Source organism: Canis lupus, chromosome 11, assembly GCF_003254725.2.
Source record: "Canis lupus dingo isolate Sandy chromosome 11, ASM325472v2, whole genome shotgun sequence".
Classification (NCBI taxonomy): domain Eukaryota; kingdom Metazoa; phylum Chordata; class Mammalia; order Carnivora; family Canidae; genus Canis; species Canis lupus.
In genome coordinates, this window is record NC_064253.1 from 65682189 (window position 1) to 65705882 (window position 23694).

At 43.6% G+C, this 23694-nt stretch overlaps 1 protein-coding gene across 4 annotated transcripts; it reads left to right on the top strand.

Moving 5' to 3' along the window:
• Positions 1 to 1694: 1694 nt before the first annotated feature.
• On the top strand, positions 1695 to 22994 carry ZNF483 (zinc finger protein 483). 4 transcript variants are annotated; one of them, XM_025432401.3, is made up of 6 exons: positions 1695 to 1827; positions 3449 to 3993; positions 5706 to 5794; positions 7094 to 7220; positions 7593 to 7688; positions 10798 to 22994. In XM_025432401.3, the coding sequence occupies exons 2-6, from the start codon at positions 3606 to 3608 to the stop codon at positions 12348 to 12350; spliced, it is 2253 nt and encodes a 750-aa protein (XP_025288186.3). In that variant the 5' UTR covers positions 1695 to 1827; positions 3449 to 3605; the 3' UTR covers positions 12351 to 22994. The 4 variants fall into 4 exon arrangements, with proteins under 4 accessions (XP_025288186.3, XP_025288187.3, XP_025288188.3 ...); XM_025432402.3 differs by having other exon boundaries at positions 1757 to 1815; XM_025432403.3 differs by lacking the exon at positions 1695 to 1827 and adding an exon at positions 1976 to 2320.
• Positions 22995 to 23694: the final 700 nt, after the last annotated feature.

Consider the following 23694-nt stretch of genomic DNA (forward strand, 5'->3'; position numbering starts at 1 on the left):
CAAGGAGAGGTGGGTAGAGGAGAAGCATATGTACTCAGACCTGGGACTGGGATAGCTTCTTCTTGACTGTGGGCAGTTTCTTCAGCCTACCTCCTGCCTGTGAAATGAACCCAGTGGTTCATCTGGTTGAGCTTGCTCTGTCCTTTTAAACTCTCAGGGCCTTGGGATGCCTGGGTGGCTCAGCAGTTGAGCGTCTGTCTGCCTTTGGCTCAGGGTGTGATCCCAGATTCCTGGGATTGAGTCCCACATCAGGCTCCCTGCATGGAGCCTGCTTCTCCCTCTACCTGTGTCTCTGCCTCTCTTTCTGTGTCTCTCATGAAATAATAATAAATATTTTCAAAAAAATTTTTTTAAGTCTCAGGGCCTTGACTCACTGTGGTCTTTCCGTCTAGAATGTTTTTCTTTTTTCTTTTTAAGATTTTATTTATTTATTCATGAGAGACATAGAGACAGAGGCAGAGGGAGAAGCAGGCTCCATGCGGGGAACCTGATGCGGGATTCAATTCCAGGACCCCAGGATCACGACCTGAGCCAAAGGCAGACACTTCACCACTTAGCCACCCAGGTGCCCCTAGAATGTTTTTCTCTCCCAACACCAACTCTCCAAAAGCCATCTAGTTATTAGTACCCTCCAAACAATCCTTCTGGAGTTTCTCAGCCCTTTTTGCTATGCCCCCAGGAATCCAGGCAAGCGTCCATTCATAAATTCAACAAATATACTGAGCTCTACTATGCACCAGGTACTGTTCTAAGGCCTGGAGATTGTGTGTCATGGAACAAACCAGATAAAGATCCTTACTCTTATGGAATCAGTATTCTAGTGATCAAGACAGACAAAAAAAAAAAAAAAAACCCAAAACAAGATAGACAGTAAGTAGTAAACAAGAAAATTGTGTGTTAGAAAGGGAAACAGGAGTAGAGAGGGGTGCAGTTCCAATTTAAGCAGTGTGGTGGGAGAGCTTCATGGAGAAGATCCGGAAGGCAGGGAGAGGGAGCCATATGGCTATCCCGGGAGGAGCATGTAGCCAGAAATGCCGGGAGGTCGGAAGGAGAGGGAGAGCAAACAGACCATTGTGACTGAATCAGTTAGGTCCAGGAAGATGCGAGGCAGGTTGCGGATGACCAGATTCTATCAAGCTTTGCCACTGCTTAAATTCGGGTTTTTCTCTGAGGGGAATGGGAAGCCTTTGCAGGGTTTTAAGCAAAAGACGGACATAATTTGTTTTTACGTTTTTAACTGTCTCTCCAGTTGGCAGTGTAAAAAAATAAAAGAAAAAAGTGCACTCAATAGGCTATTGCAATGTTGCATCCAGGGGAGGCAGGATGGGGTCTTGGACCATGGTGGCAGGTGTAAAAGTTACAAAATTAGTATGTGTTCAAATTCAAAGTGGCGGCATTCGTTATGGCTTGCATAGAATGCATCCCTGGTCTTCTGCAGTGGGGTTTTCCAGGCTGGATTCCAGGAAAGGGCAGGGAGAGGAGGGAGGGGGATGGTTTGAGGTTACCAAGGAAACCCAGCATCGCACATCTGAGAACCTGAGCCGGCTCCGGGCCTCTAGGCCTCTGGCGCAGCAAGAATTCTGCGGCCGAGCCCACCACCCTTCCCCACTGACCATGCGCAGCCGGCCAGGTGGGAGCCTATGGAAAACCCAGGACTCTCGCCGAGCGGGACGAACGCATTCCGGGAGTCGTAGTTCTGCGCCCTGGCGCAGGCGCAGTGCCCCCTCCCCGCCCCCCCCCCGCCGGCTTGCGCGCGCAGCTCCTGCAGGACCAGTTTCTAGAAGCTCATTGCGGTGGCGTTGGTCCTGACTGCGGGTGCGGATGCAGGTAGCGGTCGTCCGGGGCCCCTGGTGTGGGGGCCTCGGCCAGGTCGCGCGGCCCCGGGGCGCTCCCGGGGGGCGGGCGGGGGGGCGCGCAGGGAGCCGGGCGAGCTCACCGTGCACCCGGGGCCGCAGCCTCCGCGGGGAGGTGGGCAGGGTCCTGAATGACGGAGCTTTTCTCCATCCCCTCCCTGCGCCTACGGTCCGGCGAGTTGGGTCCGCGGACGTTTTGGGCGGGAAAATGCCTTGATGTGGGTGCAGGTGGGTGCAGCCCCGCGGTGAGTGCAGGGTGTTGAGCAGCATCCCCGGCTGCCCCCACTGGGTAGGTACAGTCGCCCCCTCCTCTCCCGGCGTGATAACCGAAACGTCTTCGGCGCCCCCCTCCCTTGAGAACTCTCCACCTGCGTCACATTTTCCGCGGAGCCTCCCTGGTAGGCTCCCTGGAGACCGGGAGCAGGTCTCAGCCCCCGCGCAGCCCCAGGTGCTCAGCGCGGCGCCAGGTACGTGGTGGGCGCCTAACGTTTGGCGAAGGAATAAGTGACGTCATGCATGCTTGTGTGCCGGGCTGTGTGCTGCTGGGAGGTGGGCAGTTACGGGTATAATAGTCGCAGGAGGTGGAGAGTGTGCTTTCACCTGCCGCACTGTAGCACATCTCAGGTTGTACGGTCCCTTCCTGCGTGCCCTCTGCGGGTGGGGACCCTGCCTCATCGGCCCCCGCGTGTGCCCACAGTGTCCTGATGTTCAGTTATTTGCAGAGTGGAAGAACGCGTGTAACACAGCCTAGGCTCTGTGCAGAAGAGCACTGGGGGATCAGAGGAAGCTTTGTACAAGAGGTGACGGTTGAAAGGAGTCAAGTTCTGAAAGATGAGGGAGAGTTTGGTAGGAGAGGGGAAGAAGGCAGGTTCCAAGGAGAGGGAACCGCTCAGTGCAGAGGATGGAAGGGGTGGAGGGTGTGTGGGATTGGAGAGAGACTTCTTTATGACTGTGGCATCCCTCAGAGGCAGCTAGAGCTCAAGGGGTGAGGTTCCTCTGAGCAGGGTCTCTAGATCATCAAGCATGGCCTTTGCATTTGAATTTTACCTTGGGACTGATGGGGAGTGATAGGACCCAGTTTTGCATGTTAGAAAGAATCCTTAGGCTGCAGTGTGAGACTGGATTGAAGAAACCTGTGCTTAGGTGGATGAAGTGAATGGACAGGTTCTTAGGAAATAAAACTGCCAGAACTTGGTTATTGATTATGTGAGAAATTTGAGGGGCAAATATGAAATCAGGCTTCTGAGTTGGGCACCTGGGTGGGAAATGTGTGGCTCTTCACTGTGGTATGTCAGGAGCAGTTGAATAAATTTGGGACTGGATTCTCTTGGAGCAGTGACCCTTTTCTCATGCCTTTTGCTTATGAGGAGTATTTAGTCTGGAGAAATTTTTCTTGGAGGGTATCTTTAGTTACCCATAAATAACTCCTCAGCTTTTCACCTACAAAAGAAAATTATTCCTTTTAATGTAGAGGTTGGGCAGGGTTGTTCTAGGCCTCTGGGTATGTTGATACATATCTGAACCAAACCAACAACAATGTTTTTAGGAGTAATAATTTGTTTTACTTACCTAACATCTCCTATTTTTTTTGACAGTTTCTGCAAAACCAGAAGCTGAATGAATGCTTGGAGCCTTTGATATTTTGCTGTCTCTAGTGCCTGTTGGTGGACTGTCCTGGTATTCAACTAGAGTCTACGGGGATTGGATTCCTGCTGCTGATACACACTGCAAGCTGTAGTACCCTTGAATAAGATGACCACCATCTCTCCAGATCCTCAGACTCTGGTCTCAAGTGAACCAAATAAGGTCCTAGGGATGGAAACTCCTGGGGATCAAGAAGCTATTCCGAGAGGAGACAGTGCTGACCCAGAGACTTTCAGACAGAGATTCAGGTGGTTCTGTTACTCAGAAGTGGCTGGACCCAGAAAAGCCCTAAATCAGCTCTGGGATCTCTGCATTCAGTGGCTGAGACCAGACATCCACACGAAAGAACAGATTCTAGAGCTTTTGGTGTTTGAGCAGTTCCTGACCATTTTGCCTGGGGAGATCAGGATTTGGGTAAAGTCACAACATCCTGAGAATAGTGAGAAGGTGGTGACCCTAATAGAGGATTTGACCCAAATGCTTGAAGAGAAGGAAGGTGAGATTTATAGATGGCAGGACTAAGGGAGAGATCGCCTCAAGGTGTGAAAGGAAACTCCCCCAAAGAAAGCAGTTGATTGCTGAAAATGAGTCTGAGTTTGGGGTTGGGAATGGCATAGGATAAGCCCCGCCTCTTACTGTGTAATCTAGGGCAAGCTATGTAACTTTTCAGAACCTTTATTTTTTTTTTTAACCTGGTGAAATGGGGTTCCAATCTGCTTAGTTTCTTGTGAGGGTTAAACATGATAAGGTATAATCCTAATTTCTTTCCTTTCTGTCTTGAGTAAGAGGGATTCTTAGAACACAGGAGAGAAGGAGATCATCTGAAATTATTTGGAGTCACAAGCATATCAACCACTCCAGGCCTCAACTTCTGCCTCCAGTGGGCAGGAGCAAGTTTCTAGATTGGGGTGCCCATATTTGTGATGATGGAAATGGTTCTGCACTATTTTGCACTTTGTGACTAGGGCAAATAAGAAATTGAATCTTAAATAGCCATATGTGGTGATCGGCTACCCTATTGAATAGTGCAGTTCCACAGCATTAGAGGAGGAATAGTTCACTTGAATTTTTTTCACTTGTATTTTTTAGATTACATTATTATACATATACAAATGTATAGGATATAAACTGAGTTGTAACATATCATTGAAAAATATTGATAAAAAGACTTGTAGGGTTGATAGCCCTTTAGGGGCATGTGGTCAACTTTGTTAAACTCCCTCTAATATGCTATAGATGTTCCAAATGTGTGTAGCGAGTTACCATAAAGTTCTCAATACATATGTGGGATAGTTTGTATTCTGCAAAAAGTTCCAAGGTGGGGAAATGCATTTACCTCCACAGAGTTAAATTGTGGTCACATAGCTAATCGGTATGTTCAACATTTGGGTTTCCTGACTTCTCTGACTTGTCTGTCCTTGCAACATGGTGCTTCTCCAAAATTAGAGCCTCTCTGTGGAAGGCTTTGCAATAAAGAAGTTCGTGAATTGATTGCTTTAGCATTCGGTAAGAACAATTTCCTTAAGAGTCCCTTCTTTCTCTCTGATTACATAATTTTGCTTCTTAATTTCTGTTGGTTGTCTAATAAGCTTGCCTAGAATTCTTTTCATAAGACAGTAAAGGATGATTTAAAAAGTACTTTATCATTATTGGAAGAAGAGCTGTTGACATCTCAGGGTATGTCATTTATTGGTATGTTCAGATTCCTCATTTTTGTCTTTAGGCAACTGCTGGTGACCTCAGAAGAGAAGTCTGTTCCTGAGACCAGCTTGGTGCTTCCATTCAATAAGCAGTTCTCTGCAAGGCATTATGCTAGGCCTAGGAAGAAAACAAATGAACTCATAAAGCAAATATGCTGTTTTACCTTAGTACATCCTTTGAATATTTTAAAAACCATCCTGTAAATTAAACACATTAAAACTGTAGGTGTGTGGATTGAATGAAATCACTTATGGTGAGCTTAGGAATTGAAAGGGTATTTTATAGAGTAGGGGAGAAGCTTGGATTTTTAAAAAAGTGTATCTGTGGCTTTTATCTCAGTTTTATTTTATTTATTTATTTATTTATTTTTTAAATCTATCTCAGTTTTAGAAAGAGTGGGAACAAATTTTTGTTTCTTCTGTACTTTTTCTCCAGAGAGACATGTATAAGAATTTCTAGTCTGAGGAATGCATTTGAAAGACTAGAGTGTTCTTTTCCCCTTCCCAGATCCAGTGTCTCAAGAGTCTGTTATTTCCCAAGAGGAGAACCCTGAAGAAAATAAAATGGTTTCTGTCCTTCGGAGAACTGAGTCCCCGGTAAGCTTCCTTTCACTGGTTTTCATTCTTAAGCGAATACTTAACTGAGCTCCTACTGAGCTCCTACGGAGTGGTATAAAGATACTAGAATAATGAAGACAGTTTCCTTCACATTCTTCACATTCTTTGAGCTCATTCTTCAGATGGTGTTTTACTTCACTTCCCAGAATTTGTCATACGTCTGATTCTAAGAAAAACAAAAAATTTATTAAAATTCTACAGTTATTCTTGATAAAATTAGTCAAGTGAGAATAGAATTTTATTTCCTTAATATAATAAAAAAATCCCTAGCTGAACGGTATTGGAAAAATAAAAAGCAGCTCTCACAATGCCTGTAAAGATAAAGATGTCTAATCATGCTGCAGTTGATGAGCTTTTGAAAGCCGATGCAGTAAGATGAGAAGGAAATGAGGTAAGTATTGGTATGTAAGAGACAAATGTGTGTTATTTGCAGATAAATGGTCTGTTTGGAAAACCTCTGAGAATCAACTGAACAACTACTAAAACTCACGGTAGTTGAGAAAAGGGGCTGGTTACAAATCAATTAGAATAATTTGTAATCGATGAATTACAAATCAGAAAAAAGTATTTTTATTTTCTTTAAAGATTTTATTTATTGGGATCCCTGGGTGGCGCAGCGGTTTGGCGCCTGCCTTTGGCCCAGGGCACGATCCTGGAGACCCAGGATCGAATCCCACATCAGGCTCCCGGTGCATGGAGCCTGCCTCTCCCTCTGCCTATGTCTCTGCCTCTCTCCCTTTCTCTCTCTGTGACTATCATAAAAAAAAAAAAAAAAAAAAAAAAAAGATTTTATTTATTTATTCATGAGATACACAGAAGCAGAGACACAGGCAGAGGGAGAAACAGGCTCCCCACAGGGAGCCCGATGTGGGACTCTCTCCAGGGACCCTGGGATCACACCCCAGGCCAAAGGCAGGTGCTCAACCACTGAGCCACCCAGGCGTCCCCCAAAATTCTTTTTTTTTAAGATTTTATTTATTAGTGTGCATATGCATGCATGAGTGGCAAAGGAGAAGGAGAAGCAGGCACCCCACTGAGCAGGGAGCCCAACCCAGAGCTCAGTTCCAGAACCCTGGGATCATGACCTGAGCCAAAAACAGACGCTTTTAACGGACTGAGCCACCTAGGTGCCCCGAAAAAGAAAATCTTGTTCGCGATAGAAATTCATACCTCCCTAGTAGACTGATAATGGCTTCCCAAAATATGTCCAGTTCCTAATCCCTGGAACCTGCGGATGTTCATCCAGTGCTGAAAGACTGTATTTCTTGTGACTGTTAGGAATCTGTGACATTCAAGGATGTGGCAGTGAACTTTTCCAGAGGAGAGTGGAGGAGGCTGGAGCCTTTTCAGAAGGAGCTCTATAAGGAAGTGCTACTGGAGAACTTGAAGAACCTAGAGTTTCTGGGTAAAGCTGTCTCTTAATGATCTAATGTATAAACTGTGTATCTTTTCATCCACTATTACTGAAAGATGAGTGCTATTAACTGTATTGACTAGGTATGCAGGGATAATATGACTAATCCTAAAAGTGGGTTCTGAAAATGTACTTTTCTGCAGTGTTTTCTCCAAAAAAGAGTTTCTGCTTCATTAAGCTGGAAGTGTTGAGTATCGCTGTGCTGTCATGCAGGGCACACCTTCCCCAGTTCCTCCTCATATACCAGGATTGATGTCTATATTTGATAGCATCTTCTCTTGGGGAGCCGGAGGCTGTGTGTGAATGCTGGACCACCTTTGCCCTGTGCAGAAACAGTTATTTTTTATTCTTTTCTCTGAGCAGGCTTTCCAGTTTCCAAATTAGATTTGATTTCCCAGTTTAAGTGGGTTGAACTGCCGTGGCTGCTGGAAAAAGAAGTTTCAAAAGGCCCCAGATCAGGTGAGTTGGTGAAAAGCAGACAAATTAAAATAGTTGCTTCACCAAAATTGTTTATGAGAAGCTTTTGAAATGCCGGGTGGGCTAGATGCTAAAACAGGAAGGTGATTAGGATATACCCCCTTGCTTCCTGGAATATTCATTTTAGTGGAGAGACCATTAGTTTAGTCCTCTGAGAAGTAGATGCCAAGGCATGATTAGCTCTACCAGGGACTTCTGGGGGAGACTTGCCATGAATGAAATGGGGAGGGCTCTCAGAATATAATGTGGGTATAACACACCTGTGAATGAGATAGGAAAGGAAGGAAGGTTGGGGAGGAAGCATCTTAGACTGATGCGCGGTTTAAGAAAATTTTGGCAAGGCCAAAGAAAAGTTCCCCAGCCGGAGTGGCCCATGAGGAGTGGCCCATCAGGAGTTCTGTGTCTCACAGAAATGGGCCTGCCCAAGGGTTCCTACTCTACTTGCCATTGACTGGGAGCAGCCTGTGGGAAAGTGGCCTTGGCGTGAATCCTGGGGTGGGCATCAGAGAGCAGCTCCTGGGGCCGTTATGTGAGCACCCCAGAGTTGGAGACCTGAGAAGCGTGTTTCTGTGGATGCCAGCATACAGATACTAAAACACAAGGTGTTCGTGGGATGTGTGCTATACTAACACCTGTATGTGGGGCAGTGGGAAATGCAGGAGCGATGGCTTAATTAACACATAAGTTGAATCTTGAAGGATAAGTGGCAATTCGTCCAGCAGACAGCATGGAGAGTGTGATCTCATTTTTGTTAAAAGGAAAACAATTTATATATGCATGTATATATCTCAATATACATAGAGATTGTTTTTTTAATGTCTCAACATTAATGTTAACCCTGGTTATCTTTGAAGGATTATATTTTTTCTTCATCTTTTATCTTAAAATTTAACAATAAGCATATTAAAATTTATGTTTAAAAAATAAATTATTGCTTATATATCAATACCTTACTATTTTTTTTAATTTTAAAGAAAAAAATCAGTAATTTCACTTCACTCTATTCCATCTTAACCAAAGTCAACCTGTTGGCTGTTTTCAGTATAAATATGTGCCCCTCTTTCCTAGAAGCATCATGTAGATGTACAACTTGTTTAAAAAATTATTTACAGGGACATCTGGGTGGCTCAGCAGTTGAGCACCTGCCTTCGTTAGGCTCAGGTTGTGACCCAGGGTCCTGGTATCAAGTCCCACATCGGGCTCCCTACAAGGAGCCTACTTCTCCTTCTGCCTGTGTCTCTGCCTCTCTCTCCGTGTCTCTCATGAATAAATAAATAAAATCTTAAAAAATAAGTAAATCTTTAAAATAAATAAATAAATACAGAATTATTTACAGCAGACTGGAGAAGAAGCTCTTGACAGACAAAGCAGAATCGGTAGCTATAATTTATAAAATACTTAAGCAAAACGGTAAGGAGCGCAGTCTATTAAAAAAATGGGTGAAGACCTTGAGCAGATAGCTGACAAAAATAACTGACAAAACTAAAATTGCTGTAATCTTGAAATAAAAGTTCTAAGTCACTGGTCAACAACGAAATACACATTTAAAGCAACTGTACTGAGGTCATGATCTCGAGGTCAGGAGATTGAGCCCTTTATTGGGCTCCACACTCAAAGTCTGCTTGAGGACTTCTCTGTCTGCCCCTCCCCTCTGCTCATGCATGCGCATGTTCTTTCTCAAATAAATAAATCTTTTAAAAATGCACCGAATTTTTAATAATGGTTAATTTCTGGGGAATTGAATTTTGGGTTTCATAGTTAACTCTTTAAAAAATAGTTTTGTGACAGTGATGGTGTGATCTCATGATGAAGAGCCAAGATGAATGATGTGGTTGTTAAGTGAGTTCAGAGTTCTGAGAAGAGTGTAAATAGAGTATGGTAGTAGAGAAGGTTAGGATTTGAACCTGAGGCCCTAGGTGTTTGTGTTTGTGAAGGTGCTATGGGATTGCATTTGAGGTAGAGCAGACACTGAAAGAATAGGATTAAAAACACTGTAGTGTGGTAGGGACAGTGAATGGATGCTTGAATAGAGTGTATCCATAAGGTTGATAGGGCCAGACCGTGGTAACCTTTGAAAGTCTAGTGTATGCAATGCTATATGTCTGTGAGGTGAGGAACATCTTCTGTAAACTTGGTGCTGTTAGGCTGCTTTGAAAAGCAGTGTGGTATAGCGATCAAAAGTAGGGGCTTTGTTGTCAGACTAGATTAAAAATCTGGCTCTGTCGCTTACAATACATGTGACTTTGGACAAGCTATTTACACTCTGTGTGCCTGGTTGTCACATCCACAAAACAGGGATGATATCAGGACCTACTTTATAGGGTTGTTAGGAAGATTTTTTTTTTTTTAATTTTTATTTAGATAGTTACAGAGAGAGAGAGAGAGAGAGGCAGAGACACAGGCAGAGGGAGAAGCAGGCTCCATGCACCGGGAGCCCGATGTGGGACTCGATCCCGGGTCTCCAGGATCACGCCCTGGGCCAAAGGCAGGCGCCAAACCGCTGCGCCACCCAAGGATCCCCTGTTAGGAAGATTAAGGGAAAATACAAATACAGTGGTTGATATGGGGCCTGGATTCAATAAACATTTGCACTGTCATTTTTATTTGGAAAGAGAATAGATTGGATCTAGAGAGAGCAAGAATGAACCTATTGCAGAAATTTGAAAGGAAGGTGAGAACTTGCATTTTAATCTAACTGTAAGGCATTAACTTTTCGTTTTCCCCAATATTTTTCTTTTTTTTAAGATTATTATTAATGAGAGAGACAGAGGCAGAGACATAGGCAGAGAGAGAGAAGCAGGCTTCCCACAAGAAGCCTAATGTGGGATTTGACCCCAGGATTAAAACCTGAGCCAAAGGCAGACACTCAACCACTGAACCACCCAGGCGCCTCTCCCCAATATTTTTCTTAACCACTATACCTCGTTTCTCTGTATTACTTTTTCTTTCTCTGTTTCATAAGATTCTGAAAACCACCCAAGCCATATTCATATAATTCATAGTCCTTGCTGTCTCTCTTCCTGTCTGAGTCCCAAATAGGACAGCTTCCTTTATTGCAAACAGAACACATTCTATTTGTTATTTCTTTTAGAGTGTGAACCTACAGGTGAATTGAAGGAATCCTTTCGAAATCAAGATGTTCTTCTGGATGAATCGACTTTAGATAAAATAATAGAAAGATGCTTAATGAGTGGTAATTATGGCTCCATGGGAGAGTCCCGGAAGCATGGTAGTAAGGAATATTCACAACTCGCAGTCACACAAAAGAAATCTCATGGGAGAGGCAGTAAGGGTGAGGAATTTGACCCAGAAAAGAGCCCCTTTGGAAGTAATTTCAGGCAAACCTCGGACATAATTAAACATCTGAGAGTCTACTTAAGGAAGAAATCTCGGAGGTATAATGAAGGCAAGAAGCCCTTTAGTTTTCACTCAGACCTTATTCTGAACCGCAAAGAACACACTGGAGAAAAGCCACGGAAATGTAATGAAGGCAGGAAAGTCTTAGGTCACTCTTCATCCCTCACCGAACATCAGAAACATCAGAAACATCAGAAAGTACATTTTGCAGGGAAGGCCCGGAAGTGCACTAACTGTGGGATAGCCTTTACACACAGCTCATCCTTTAAGAAAAAAAAGTCCTCTATGTGTGAAAAATGTTGGAAAATTTTAAATCGAGAAACAACCTCAGATAAAGATGAGGGAGCTGAGATGGGAGAGAAAACCCATAAATGCAGTAAATGCGGAAAAGCCTTCGGCTATAGTGCCTCACTGACCAAACACCGGAGAATTCACACAGGGGAGAAACCCTACATGTGCAATGAGTGTGGAAAAGCTTTCAGTGACAGTTCATCCCTCACGCCACATCACAGAACTCATAGTGGAGAGAAACCCTACAAATGTGATGACTGTGGAAAAGCTTTCACCCTGAGTGCCCACCTCATCAAACACCAGAGAGTTCATACTGGAGAAAAACCCTATAAATGTAAAGAATGTGGGAGACCCTTCAGTGACAGTTCATCTCTTATCCAACATCAGCGAATTCATACTGGAGAAAAACCCTACACGTGTAACAACTGTGGGAAATCCTTCAGTCACAGCTCGTCCCTTTCCAAACACCAGAGGATTCATACTGGAGAGAAACCCTATAAATGTGGGGAGTGTGGAAAAGCCTTCAGACAGAATTCTTGCCTTACTCGACATCAGAGGATCCACACTGGAGAAAAACCCTACTTGTGTAACGACTGCGGGATGACCTTTAGCCATTTTACATCCGTCATTTATCACCAGAGACTTCATTCGGGAGAAAAGCCCTACAAGTGTAACCAGTGTGAGAAAGCCTTCCCTACGCACTCACTCCTCAGTCGGCATCAGAGAATTCATACTGGCGTAAAACCTTACAAATGTAAAGAATGTGGGAAATCCTTCAGTCAGAGTTCATCGCTTAATGAGCACCACCGTATTCACACCGGAGAGAAGCCCTATGAATGTAGCTACTGTGGAGCAAGCTTCAGCCGGAGCTCGATCCTTGTAGAACACCTCAAAATCCACACTGGGAGGAGAGAGTATGAATGTAATGAATGTGAAAAGACATTTAAGAGTAACTCAGGCCTCATCAGACATCGGGGATTTCATTCTGGAGAGTAATTCTAGAAATACAGGAAAGTGGGGGGTGGGGTGGGGGTGGAATCTCATCAAATGGTCCCTTATTAAAACCCTGGGGTGCAAACTACCACAGCGTCGATTAGTAGCTACAACTTTGATGGGTTGGCAGCTGGTGAAAAACACTTTCTGCCATTCACCACTCTTCAGCAGATCATAATTAAGGTTGGTAAAGTCATGTGGAAAATGAAGAAAGCAGGATGAGATGTGCAATGATTCTGAAAGGCCAAATGCAAATTTAAAAAGCAAGAGGAGGCTCACAGGACCCACCCAAGAACCTCTACTTCTGGAGAAGGGGTCTTCTTCATATAATCCTTGCTTCTAGCAAGAACTGGGCCCGAGTCCTAACCTGGGTTCTGGGTTCTGTCCCCAGTCTGCCAGCCAACTCACTATATAACCTTGGGCACATCATTTGACGTTTCTAAGTTTGAGTTTCTTTACTGGTGGAATGAAGGGGGTGGGGCTCACGATTTCTAAGTTTACCTCTGATCCCCTATGAAGCTGTGGGAATAAGCTAAACACGTTTGGTTCATTGGAAGTTTCAAGTTTCTCTAGTAGGAAAGTACTCATTTAAGATTCTGGACTTCTAGCTTAGTGAGAATGCAGTATACTCTGAATGCCTGATGCTGGAATCCCAGAATATCAACAGGAAGGAGTCGGAGGAGCTCACACGGGTGTGTCTTCAGGGAATGTTCTCACTGGACAAAGTCCCCCAACCTGTTTTTCCCTCTGGGCTGTGACTGAGGGGATTAGGAATCTAGAGGACACATATTGGAGCCATCTCAGCCATGAGGGTACCAGTCCTGGGAAAGTAGGTTGGGGGCTGGGGAGGGGGGCGGGTGGGAGGAAACGGGTGCTGAAAACAGAGCTATTCTGGATGGATTATCTTTTACAAAATAGAATTCTATTTTTTTAAGAGTTTGCGTATCCCAAGCACAGCCCCCCCGTAATCGGAGTGGAAACGTGTATGGTGACAAAGCTCACAAGTTAAGACTGGGCCGTTGGATATGTGTTGGTTGGTCTGCATGGTAAGGGGTGTGTGTGTGTGCGTAACTAGTTGTCACTACTTAAAAATTAGGAGATTTCATACCAAAAAAAAAAGGCTTGCCTTGAAAAATTATAAGGGCTGACACCCCTGGCCCATATTTTTAGTGGAGTAGTCAGCTGGTTTGGGGTAGCAGCTGCTACCTTTACACAGGGAATCTAATCCACTCTTCTACTGGCCTAGTTCTCTAATTTATAGGACCTGACTTGCCCCATTTCGGAAACCTGATACTATGATCTCCTGCCATCTGGAGAGTATGCAGTCTAAGGTCTAAGGAGACTCCATTGATAGTAAAAATCAGAAGACTGTACAAATCCCACAAAATTACTTTGTCAGTTAAATGTTTTGTTGTGAAAGTAGACCTGAAAAAGAGAGTGAGCAGATATTTGTGGATTATTTCTTCTGAATCCCATTGGTCGGGTGTGAATACTTTTTCTGACTGAAAAAGGAATGAAAACCCTGAGTCAGGTTTAGATCTCAAGTCTTTGGGTTCTGGAGGCACCATACAATATGGTACCAAAAAGTTCCTAAAGTTGAAACTTGAGGGCGCTCCTAGATAAATGAGAAGGAAAACAGAGAACTTGGGGCTTATGGAAGGGAAGAGATCCTTAATGCTGATCGGAGACTCAGCAATATTTGCTGTGATTTAATAGGTTTGTGATGCTACCTCTGGATAATGCTTTTGGTTTCTTCCCAATACCCCAACTCCCCAACCCTCACCCCCCATCCAAAAGCTTGTGGTTCAGACACTGCTGTGTGGTAAACAGATCTGCGTAGTTACTGCTAAACGGACCAACCAGAGACATTCTAGCCATGAAAGGAATGTGGCTTATGAGAATCCTTCATCCTGGTCTATGTTTTTTTCTGAGCGTATATAAACCCTGGTGGGTTTTTTCCCAAAAAGATACAATTTATAGAGAGAAATGTGTAAAATTCTTGAGGCATGTTCCATGATGTTTACTGATTACATCCTCCAGCATTCATAAGAGGATGTTTTATACCAGTATCAGTTGGGTATCTGGAACATAGGGGTTTTCCTTAACAAGTTTATCTGGGTGTAAATTACCTATAAAAGTCATTTCAAGTGTACAATTCAGTGACTGTTGGCAGATCCACTGAGTTATACAGTCATCACCATAATCCATTTTCGGAACATTTTACCACCTCAGTAAGATCCCCATTCCCACACCTAGTCTCAGGCAACCACTCACCAGTTTACACTCTTGTCTCTGTAGAGTTGCCTTTTCTGGACATTTTATACAAATGGGATCGTATGTGGTCTTTTGTTTTTCGTTTATGTATTTTCTAAATGTGTGTTGTAGCAAATCAGTCCTTTATTTTTATTATTAAATGATACCCTATTTTAGGGGTACACCATATCTTGTCCATTCACCAGTTGAAGGACATTTGGGTTGTTTACAGTTTTTGGCTGTTAAAAATAATGCTGCTTTGAACATTGACGTGTAAGTCTTTCTGTAGACACATCTTCATTTTTCTTAGGTAGACGCCTGAGTGGCTGGCTCTTATGGTAAGTTTTTGTTTAACTTTTTAAGAAATTGCCAAATTGTTTTCCAAGTGAGTACATCGTTTTTCATTCTGAACAGCGCTGTATGATCCCCTATAATCTGGGAAATACATATCTTGAAATCTAAAGAGACTCCGTTGATAATAAGTAAAATTCAGGAGAAGAACGTTAAAAAATCCTACAGAGTGACTTTTCAGTTAAGTTTTCTTTGTGAAATTAGACCTCAGAGGAATACAGTGTGCAGACATTAGAGGATTATTTCTTGAGAATTTCATTGGCAGAGTCTGAATGATTTCTAAATGAAAAGGGTACTAAAGCCCTGAGTCCAGTTTCTCTGCATCCTTACCAGCCCTTGTTATATTGTCTTTCTCATTAGTGTCCCAAGGGTTGAAATGGTATCTCTTTCTGGTTTTAATTTGCATTTCCCTGATGGCTAATAATGTGGAGAATCTTTTCGTGTCGTATTTTTTTTATTCTATGTAAAAGTCCTTTCTCCAGTAAACTCTCTAAGTACTAGCCACAGGAGAGCATCCTCAAACCCGGCTTCACGATATTTATCAAAAGCTCAATAACTGCTTATGTATGCTTGCCAAAAGGATATTTGATGTGGGCCATCACCTAAGTACTTAAATTCATTTTTTATATCCTATCAGATCATCAAGAGATTCTAAACTTCTTTTGATCCCTTACAGAATTGTTTGTATTAACCAGTATTTGACTTAATACCGTGTATGTACATTGACAGATGTTAAAATCAGCCCTTTAGCACATTCTACTTTAAAATGAAGACCTTGCTTTTAAAAATGTTTCTTCTTAATGAGTTTCTACTGAAGAAACTTCTTTCAGGTCACAGGACAAGATAAAGCTTCTCCTGTCAGTGAATCTACTTTTATTTTACTTATTTGTGAATTCATTTTTAATGTGGTAAAACATACATAAAATGTACATTTTAACTCTTTTGGGATTCCAACTCTGTGGCCTGAAGTATATTCATGTTGTGTGATCATCCCTACTGTGTATCTCCAGAACTTTCTGTCATCCCAAACTAAAACTCATTAAACACTAAGCCCTCATGCTGTCCTGCCCCCCACCCCTGGAGACGACTATTCTTTCTCTTTCTCTGAACTTGAATATTCTAGGTACCTCATATGAATGGAATCATTGAATATATTTGTCCTTTTTACGTCTGGCTTCTTTCACTTAAAGTCAGAATTTCATTCCCTTTTTAAGGCTGAATAGTATTCATTGTATGCATATACCATCATTCATTCATTCATCCATCAGCAGACATTTGGGTTATTTCCACCATCTCGGCTACTCTTAGTGGTATAAAATAGCAAGAGTCCCTGTTTTCACTTCTTCACAGATGTTACTGGCATCTAAAATGGAGACTCTTTTCCAGAAGGTTTTCCGCTTACTTCCCCTAGATCCCGTAGACGAATCACTGTCTATGGCAGCTATAGCCTTACAAAATGTATTTCTTAGACAACGTAGAAGTTGAAATCAGTCCTTGATGCAGGGGCTGCAGAGTTGGATACCAGTGACGAAAACCAGTCTCGTTCATCTTCATCAGAGCCCTTGGGTGACCAGGTAAATTACTGTGAGCAGTAATATTTTGAAAGGAATTTTTTTTTTTTTTTTTTGAGCAGTAGGTCTCAATAGCGGGCTCATGAAATTTAGTAAAAACCATGTTGTAAACAGATGTGTTGTCATCCAGGTTTTGCTCCAAGTGTAGAGCACAAGCAGAGAAGATTTGGCACAAGCCTTGAGGGCCCGGGGGTTTTCAGAGTGGTAAGTTAGCTTTGGTTGCAACTTCAAAGTCACCAAGCGCATTAGTCCCCAGCAAGAGCCTTTCCTTTGAGGCCAGGCGCTGGCGTCTCTCTGGTTAGGAAAGTCCTAGATGACGTTTTCTTATAAGGCTCTTCTGTCTACACTGAAAATCTGTTGTTTGGTGCAGCCACCTTCACTAAGTAACTAGATCTGCTGGGTAATTTGCAGCTTCTACATCAGCACTGGTTGCTTTAGTGTTTTACGTTACGAAGGTGCCTTCTTTCCTTAAATTTCAACGAACCAACCCCTGCAATCTTCGAATTTTTCGTCACAGCTTCCTCACATCTCTCCGCCTTCACAGAATTCAGGAGAGTTAGGGCCTCACTCTGGATGAGGCTTTGGCATAAAGGGACTGTAATGATCGGTTTGATCTTCTCTCCAGACTTTCTCCCTATCACCAGCAGGGGTGTCTTGCTTTCTTAGCATTCGTGTGTTCATTGGAGCAGCACTTTTAATTTTCTTCGGAAACGTTTCGTTTTGCGTTCACGACTTGGCTGGCTGACTCGAGAAGCCTAGCCTTTGGCCCGTCAGCTTTTGACCTGCCTTCCTTCCGAAGACGGATCGATTTGGGTTTTGGATTTAAAGTGAGACATGTGTGACTCTTCCTTTCACTTGAACACTGGGGGGGCCATTGTCGGGTTAGGAACTGGCCTCCTTTCAGTATTGTTGTTTCTCCGGGAATAAGGACGCCCGAGGGGCGGGAGCGAGACCTGGAGGCGGGGTGGGGGTGTCGGTGGAGAGTCAGAACGTGCACATTTATCAGTTAAGCTCACTGTCTTCCACGAGTGTTCTTGGTGGTGCCCCAAAGCGCTAGTCGTAGCGTCAAGGCTCCCAGATCACAGGACACCGTGGCAGGTGGCGTGGTGGCTGAAAAGCTTAAAATACTGTGAGAATTCCCAAAACGTGACCCATAAAGGGAGCAGATGCTGTTGGGGAAAATGATGCCAACGGACTTGCCCAACACAAGGTTGCCACAAACCTTCAACTTGTGCGTTTGAAAAAAAAAAAAACAAAACACCACACGCACAGTAGCTGAAGCACAATGACGCCAGATCTGCCTCGCTCCGTTTTTGCAAATGCTCCCCCGGCCGCATTAACGCTTGGTGGTGCAGGACGGCGGGCCACGCTGTAGACGCGCAGGCTGGGCGTGAGGCCGGCGTGTGGAGCGCGGGCGGGCTGCGAGTCCCGGGGGGGTGGCAGCTAGTCCCCCCCCCACCCCCCCGGCCCGGGCCTGGTCGGTGCTGCCGGGAGGGGAAACCTCTCCCCTCGTGGAGCGCCCGGGCACAGCCTGAAGCCTGGGGGTAGGGGTCCGCTGCCCGCCTTCCCGCCGCTGGTCGGGTCCCCCGGGCCGGCCCTTCTGACGAGTGTGTGTGTGTGATTCCCCGGGCGGCGGAGAGCCGCTGGAGGTTGTGTGTGCACGCGCTACCTGAGAGGGACGCTGCCTGTGAGCACGCGTGCGTGTGTGCATGTGCTGCCAGAGAGGGACGCTACCTGTGAGCGCGTGCGCGAGCATATGTGTACGCGGTACCTGAGAGGGACGCTGAGACACGACCTGTGAGCGCGCATGCGTGGGTGCGTGTGTGCACACGCTACCTGAGAGGGACGCTACCTGAGACGCTACCCGTGAGCGCGTGTGCGAGCATATGTGTACGCGCTACCTGAGAGGGACGCTACCTGAGAGACCTCTGCTTCCGTTGTTTTTGTTCCGTGTCTTCCTCCGAGCTGTTCCTCTGACGTGGAGGAGCCGCTTGATGAAACATTTGAAGGTCTTGAAAATCCGCCGTCAGAAACCTGTGGTCCGCCGTGCGGCGCGCTGAGGGGTCTCCTTCAGGTGGCGGCGTGGACGTCCCCAAAGGCCTGCCCCAAGGAAGCTTCCCCCAAACCCGGGCCCTCGCGGGGCGCCCCCGCCGCCCCGCCCCCCGAGTCGGTCTGCCGCGCAGGAAGTCGGGAACCCCTAGCGAAGTATTTTCCACGCTGAGAAGGTGCGTGGGATCTGCCTGCCGGACTCGCTCGGTCCTAGGGTCGGCGCTGCGGGTTGGAGAGCGCCGGTGCCTCTCCTCGGGGCCTGGGGCCGGCGGTGCCCGAGACGTGCTAGTCTGTGAGGCCCGCCAAGAAGAGCCGCCGCTCTGCAGCCGCGATGAGCGGGCGCGTGGCCCCTGGTTTCTTCTGCTTCCAAGTATCTTCATTTTCTCACTTGATCCGCCCGCCTCACCAGAAGCTTCCTTTCGCTCTCGAAGCCTCTCCAAGACCCTTGGTTTGAAGGTTTTGTTGAGCACGTGTGACCCCTGGGCTTCCCCAGCTGCATTCTCGCTTGGTTGGCTTTATTCCTTTGGCTGGGCCTTAACTTTTCTGTTTCTTCGTACGCCTTGTGATTCTCTTCATTGAAAACTTGACATTTGAATCTTCTAGTTTGGTAGCTCTGGAGATGAGGCTTTCCCTCTATTCAGAGTTTATGGTCTTTTTGATTTCTAGGGTGCCTCTGTGCTGGGGAGCAGTCTGTGGCGAATGCTTAAATTTTTCCAGCTCCATTTCCCTGGGCAGAGGCTGTGGTTTTCTAAATTCTCCCATACGTGATTTTTTTTTTTTTTTAATCATTGTCCAAAAAACCAGGTGCTGTCCCTTAAATCCTCTGGAAGCTATTTCAGCGGGTGGGGGTGGGAAGAGTGGCGGCTGCCTTCTGTGTCTGCTCTTCCTTCATGATCCGAAGCAGCCACCCCCAGTCAGAACCCAGAACTCCAGCGCTTAGAGGCAAAGGTTTTATTTTATTTTATTTTATTTTATTTTATTTTATTTATGAAAGACACAGAGAGAGAGGCAGAGACACAGGCAGAGGGAGAAGCAGGCTCCATGCAGGGATCCCGACGTGGGACTTGATCCCGGGTTTCCAGGATCAAGCCCTGGGCTGAAGGTGGCGCTAAACCACTGAGCCACCCAGGGATCCCGAGGCAAAGGCTTTAATTCCTACCCTAAGCTCCAGCAAGTAAACTAGGGCCGTGGGCTTCATCTGGGCGCCAGTAGAGGCTGGGTGGCTCCTGGCGTCCTGGAGGCTGACCTCTACCGCTGATCAGTCAGGGTCTCCGTTGGGATCTAGAACTCTGACTCCAGAGTAATCACTAGATAGACACCTGCTTCCAGTACAACTGTTGTCTAGCTGGAGAGATGGATTCCTGGCGCTACTTACTCCCCCATCTTCCCCGACATCACTTCCTCCATGTCTTTGGAATTTATCTTGCTTTCTGGAAAATCTTTTCAGTTTTATCCCCTGACTCTACTACTAAATGTTTTATTGTTGTTATCACAGTAATTCTAAGTGTATTTTCTGATTCTCTGTTCTCTTTTTATAATCTCTTTTATTTCATGGGTGATTTTTTTTTTCCTCTTCATGGGTGATTTTTTTTTTCCCTCTGTGGATGCTAATATAGTGTCTTTCCATGTTTTTCTGCTCCCTGCATTATCTGTCTTTCCTTTGAGTTGTTTTTCACCTGTTTTCTCTCTTTCACATTGGAGGCTTTCCTCAAATTTCTGGCAATCTTTGTTCACTTTTAAGAAGACGGCTCTAGGGATCCCTGGGTGGCGCAGCGGTTTGGCGCCTGCCTTTGGCCCAGGGCACGATCCTGGAGACCCGGGATCGAATCCCACATCGGGCTCCCGGTGCATGGAGCCTGCTTCTCCCTCTGCCTGTGTCTCTGCCTCCCTCTCTCTCTCTGTGTGACTATCATAAATAAATAAAAATTAAAAAAAAAAAAAAAAAAGAAGACGGCTCTAAAAAGCTGACTGGAAGGTGTTTAGGTGTTTTCATTACTGCAGCACTATCCAAGGAGCATACTGTGAGCCACATACGTAATTTCAGATTTTCTAGTAGCTACTTTTAAAAAGCAAAGCAGATGAAGTTAACAATACATTTTATTTTACCCAAGAGAGACAAAATATTATTTCAACATATTTTAACCAGTGTAAAAATTGTGAAATAATTATCATTATTATTTCATGAGGCATTTTATGTTATGTTTTGCATTGTCTTCAAAACCCAGTGTGTGTTTTATAAAAGTTGTAGCAGTTCATACACTGAATTACTTGATCCATATTTAGATTTATAAAACTTAGTGTTTAAAAGTAGGTTCACATGGTTCTTCCAAACATATCTTGTTATTCTAAATATGCTTAAAGTTTTCCAGTAACTGGACCAAATTACCAAAGTAATTCAAAGGAATTACTTTACTCTGATACTTGCATCCACATTGACAAAACAGTTCATCTTTCTTATTAGAAGAATTGATTTTGAAGCAAAAGCATATCATTTAGAAAACTGTTTGTTCAAGTAAATTCACTAACTCTTATATCATCTCAGTATTATTAACAGCAAATTTGGCATAAAGTAGTGCATAAAATGGAAACAAAACTAAATTTATCCATATCAACAAACCAGTACTTTCATTTGTCTTGTTTTATTTTTTGTAGCTAACTTATGTAAGATGCTGCTGATTACATTTAAAATTTGTATATTGACCCAATGTTAGAAAAATATGTACAATTGTCATTTTTTATTTGTATCATGAAATATTTGTTTTAACTAAAGTATTTCACCTAAGTAGGTACAAGTTTTTCCTGTTCTAAGGAGCTTCAAAATTAGCATATTCATATGCAGTGTTATGTTAAGGAGAATTCTTGCTCTGCCACTTTTTGTCTTTGGTTTTTGAATATATGGCAGGCATTCCTTTGTTTTAAGAAAACCTTGAATTGGAATTTTTTTTTTTTGAATTGGAATTTCTAGTACAGGGAATCTTTGTAAAAATTCTTTTATAACTCAACCAAGGAACATTAGTAAAAACACAAGATCACTAAAAAATATTCTCTTCACCAGTTCCCTAACCTGGCAATGAATATTTTATAGCATTTGCACATACATACTGAAGAATTTTAACATCTGTATTCATGACTCTTTCTAGAGTCTGCTTTAGAAAACCGAACACAAATATTTTCAATAGTTACCAGACAGTGAAACAAAAGAATGAGGGAAACATCATTCTCTTGCTTTAAAATTCCAGTACTTTTGGTCTTTTGACAACATAGTTGGAGTCTCATCATAGAAACTAATTTTTCTATGTCTAGCTGAAATTCTTCCAACAGATGAGAAAATGTCAAAAACACCTGTCATGAGTTTGAGTTTTTAGGCAATGAATTGACATTTCTTCATAAATTTGGATGTTCTTTGAGACAGAATGTACCAAAATTTTCAATGGGAACTGTCTTATGTGACTCATCTAAAAGTAAATACTTGCAACTTTTCAATTTGTGAGTCAATTAATCTTTATTAGTATTAGAAATTTCTTGTATTCTGTGAACAACATTGTTTAGAGGGTTAATTGAAAAGTTCGATTTTTGTAAATGTCTTCAAGTCTTATAATTTTCTAACGAAATTACCATAACTAAAATGATAATTTCATCATCTCTCCGCCTAAGATTCTTTGTATGTGTGTGTTCAAGAATTCAAGTATTGTAGAGTTGGCCAAATTTACAAGCTCAGCAATGCTGTTAAACTTTTTTTTTTTATGGAAATTACTCATTTCATGTGACCGTTTTGTGGGTTTTTTTGACTGTTAGAATACTTATCGAACTAACTAGATCGTTGCTGAAAATGACAAATACTAGCTGTTGTCTTAAATATTGTCTACAGTATTGAACACTTTTGTATACAACAAACAGCTTTTTCATTTTGCTGTGCCTGCAGTAAGTTGCAATCGCCATTCATCATCGAATGTGCACTCTACCCCCACCCCCTTTTCTCTTGATTGTACTAGTTGTAGTACTGGCTTCTGTAGTGAACTGAATTCTGCCTCAGTAATATGCCTTCGTTTAAAATTTAAATATTTTCCCGTACTTTTTTAATCTAGAAAATAATTATAATTAAAATAGCATCTCAGTTGATGATTATGATTTGCATAGGTATCACTGTAACTTGTGCTGTCTACCTTGGTATACTTGAACTTGTGCTAACCACATAAAATATCCAAGTAAACACATCGTGATGTTATCTCAGTGCATAGAAGAAAATCATCTGAACCAAATCAATCTGTTGATACTGCCTAGATTGGTGAAGTGTTTATCTGTAATACTAGAACTAATGCACGTTCCTGTACAAGCATTACAGTACAGCAACATCCTATGCGATGCAACAGTTAAAGTGAATTGTAGTTCTATGAAAACAATAAAGTTGTGTTGAATGGGAAAATGTTGACTCTGCTTCTGTTTTTTATATCTCAAAATGCGGCACCCTTCATGCCTGCGGTTCTCAGCAGCCTTATGTAGCTGCCACATTGGACAACACAGAGTCAGAGTAAGCAGTGCTGCTAGCCAGGGAGCCCAACAGATCAAAGGGGGCTTAACTGAGTAACAGTTAATTTCCCAGACAGGCTTCCTGCATTTTGTTGCATTCCTGCATTTTGTTGCATTCCAACATTTTTGTAGGTATGCCATCTGGAGGCCTCAGAGGCAAAGAAAGAAGAACGATAGCATTTTACAATGTAAATTTTACTTAAACACTAACCTGGAAACAGCTTAGAACCGTGGGTCCCCACTGGGTGCCAACGTGTCCCAGGTTACTGTAGAGAGTTTTCCTAGGACATTTTAAATTTTAGGAAAACACAGCTATCGCTAATGGGCAAAGCCCCAACTCCTATCGTTTGGGCCTATTTAGCAAATGGGACAATTAGGTATTTCTTAGCTAACTGTGCCTAGAGGCACTGTGAAAAGATGATTATGGTGCTAAGAATGCTCTAACCAAGAAACTGGGAATGTGGCTTAGAAATCCCTTTTCTCTTCTTCCACTGGCCAGAATTGGGTTCCCCCTCATTGTGAGCATGGATTGCTCCAGCCACAACTTCTAATCACTCTGTCCTTTCCTTCCACCACCCCCTCCCCTCCACCCCACA

What these genes read in the sequence shown, in the direction of transcription:
- ZNF483 (XM_025432401.3), top strand. Translation starts at nt 3,606, where the DNA reads ATGACCACCATCTCTCCAGATCCTCAGACTCTGGTCTCAAGTGAACCA. An exon ending in TTCGGAGAACTGAGTCCCCG is followed by an intron (nt 5,795 to 7,093) that starts GTAAGCTTCCTT and finishes TGTGACTGTTAG; the next exon opens with GAATCTGTGACATTCAAGGA. An exon ending in GAAGAACCTAGAGTTTCTGG is followed by an intron (nt 7,221 to 7,592) that starts GTAAAGCTGTCT and finishes TTCTCTGAGCAG; the next exon opens with GCTTTCCAGTTTCCAAATTA.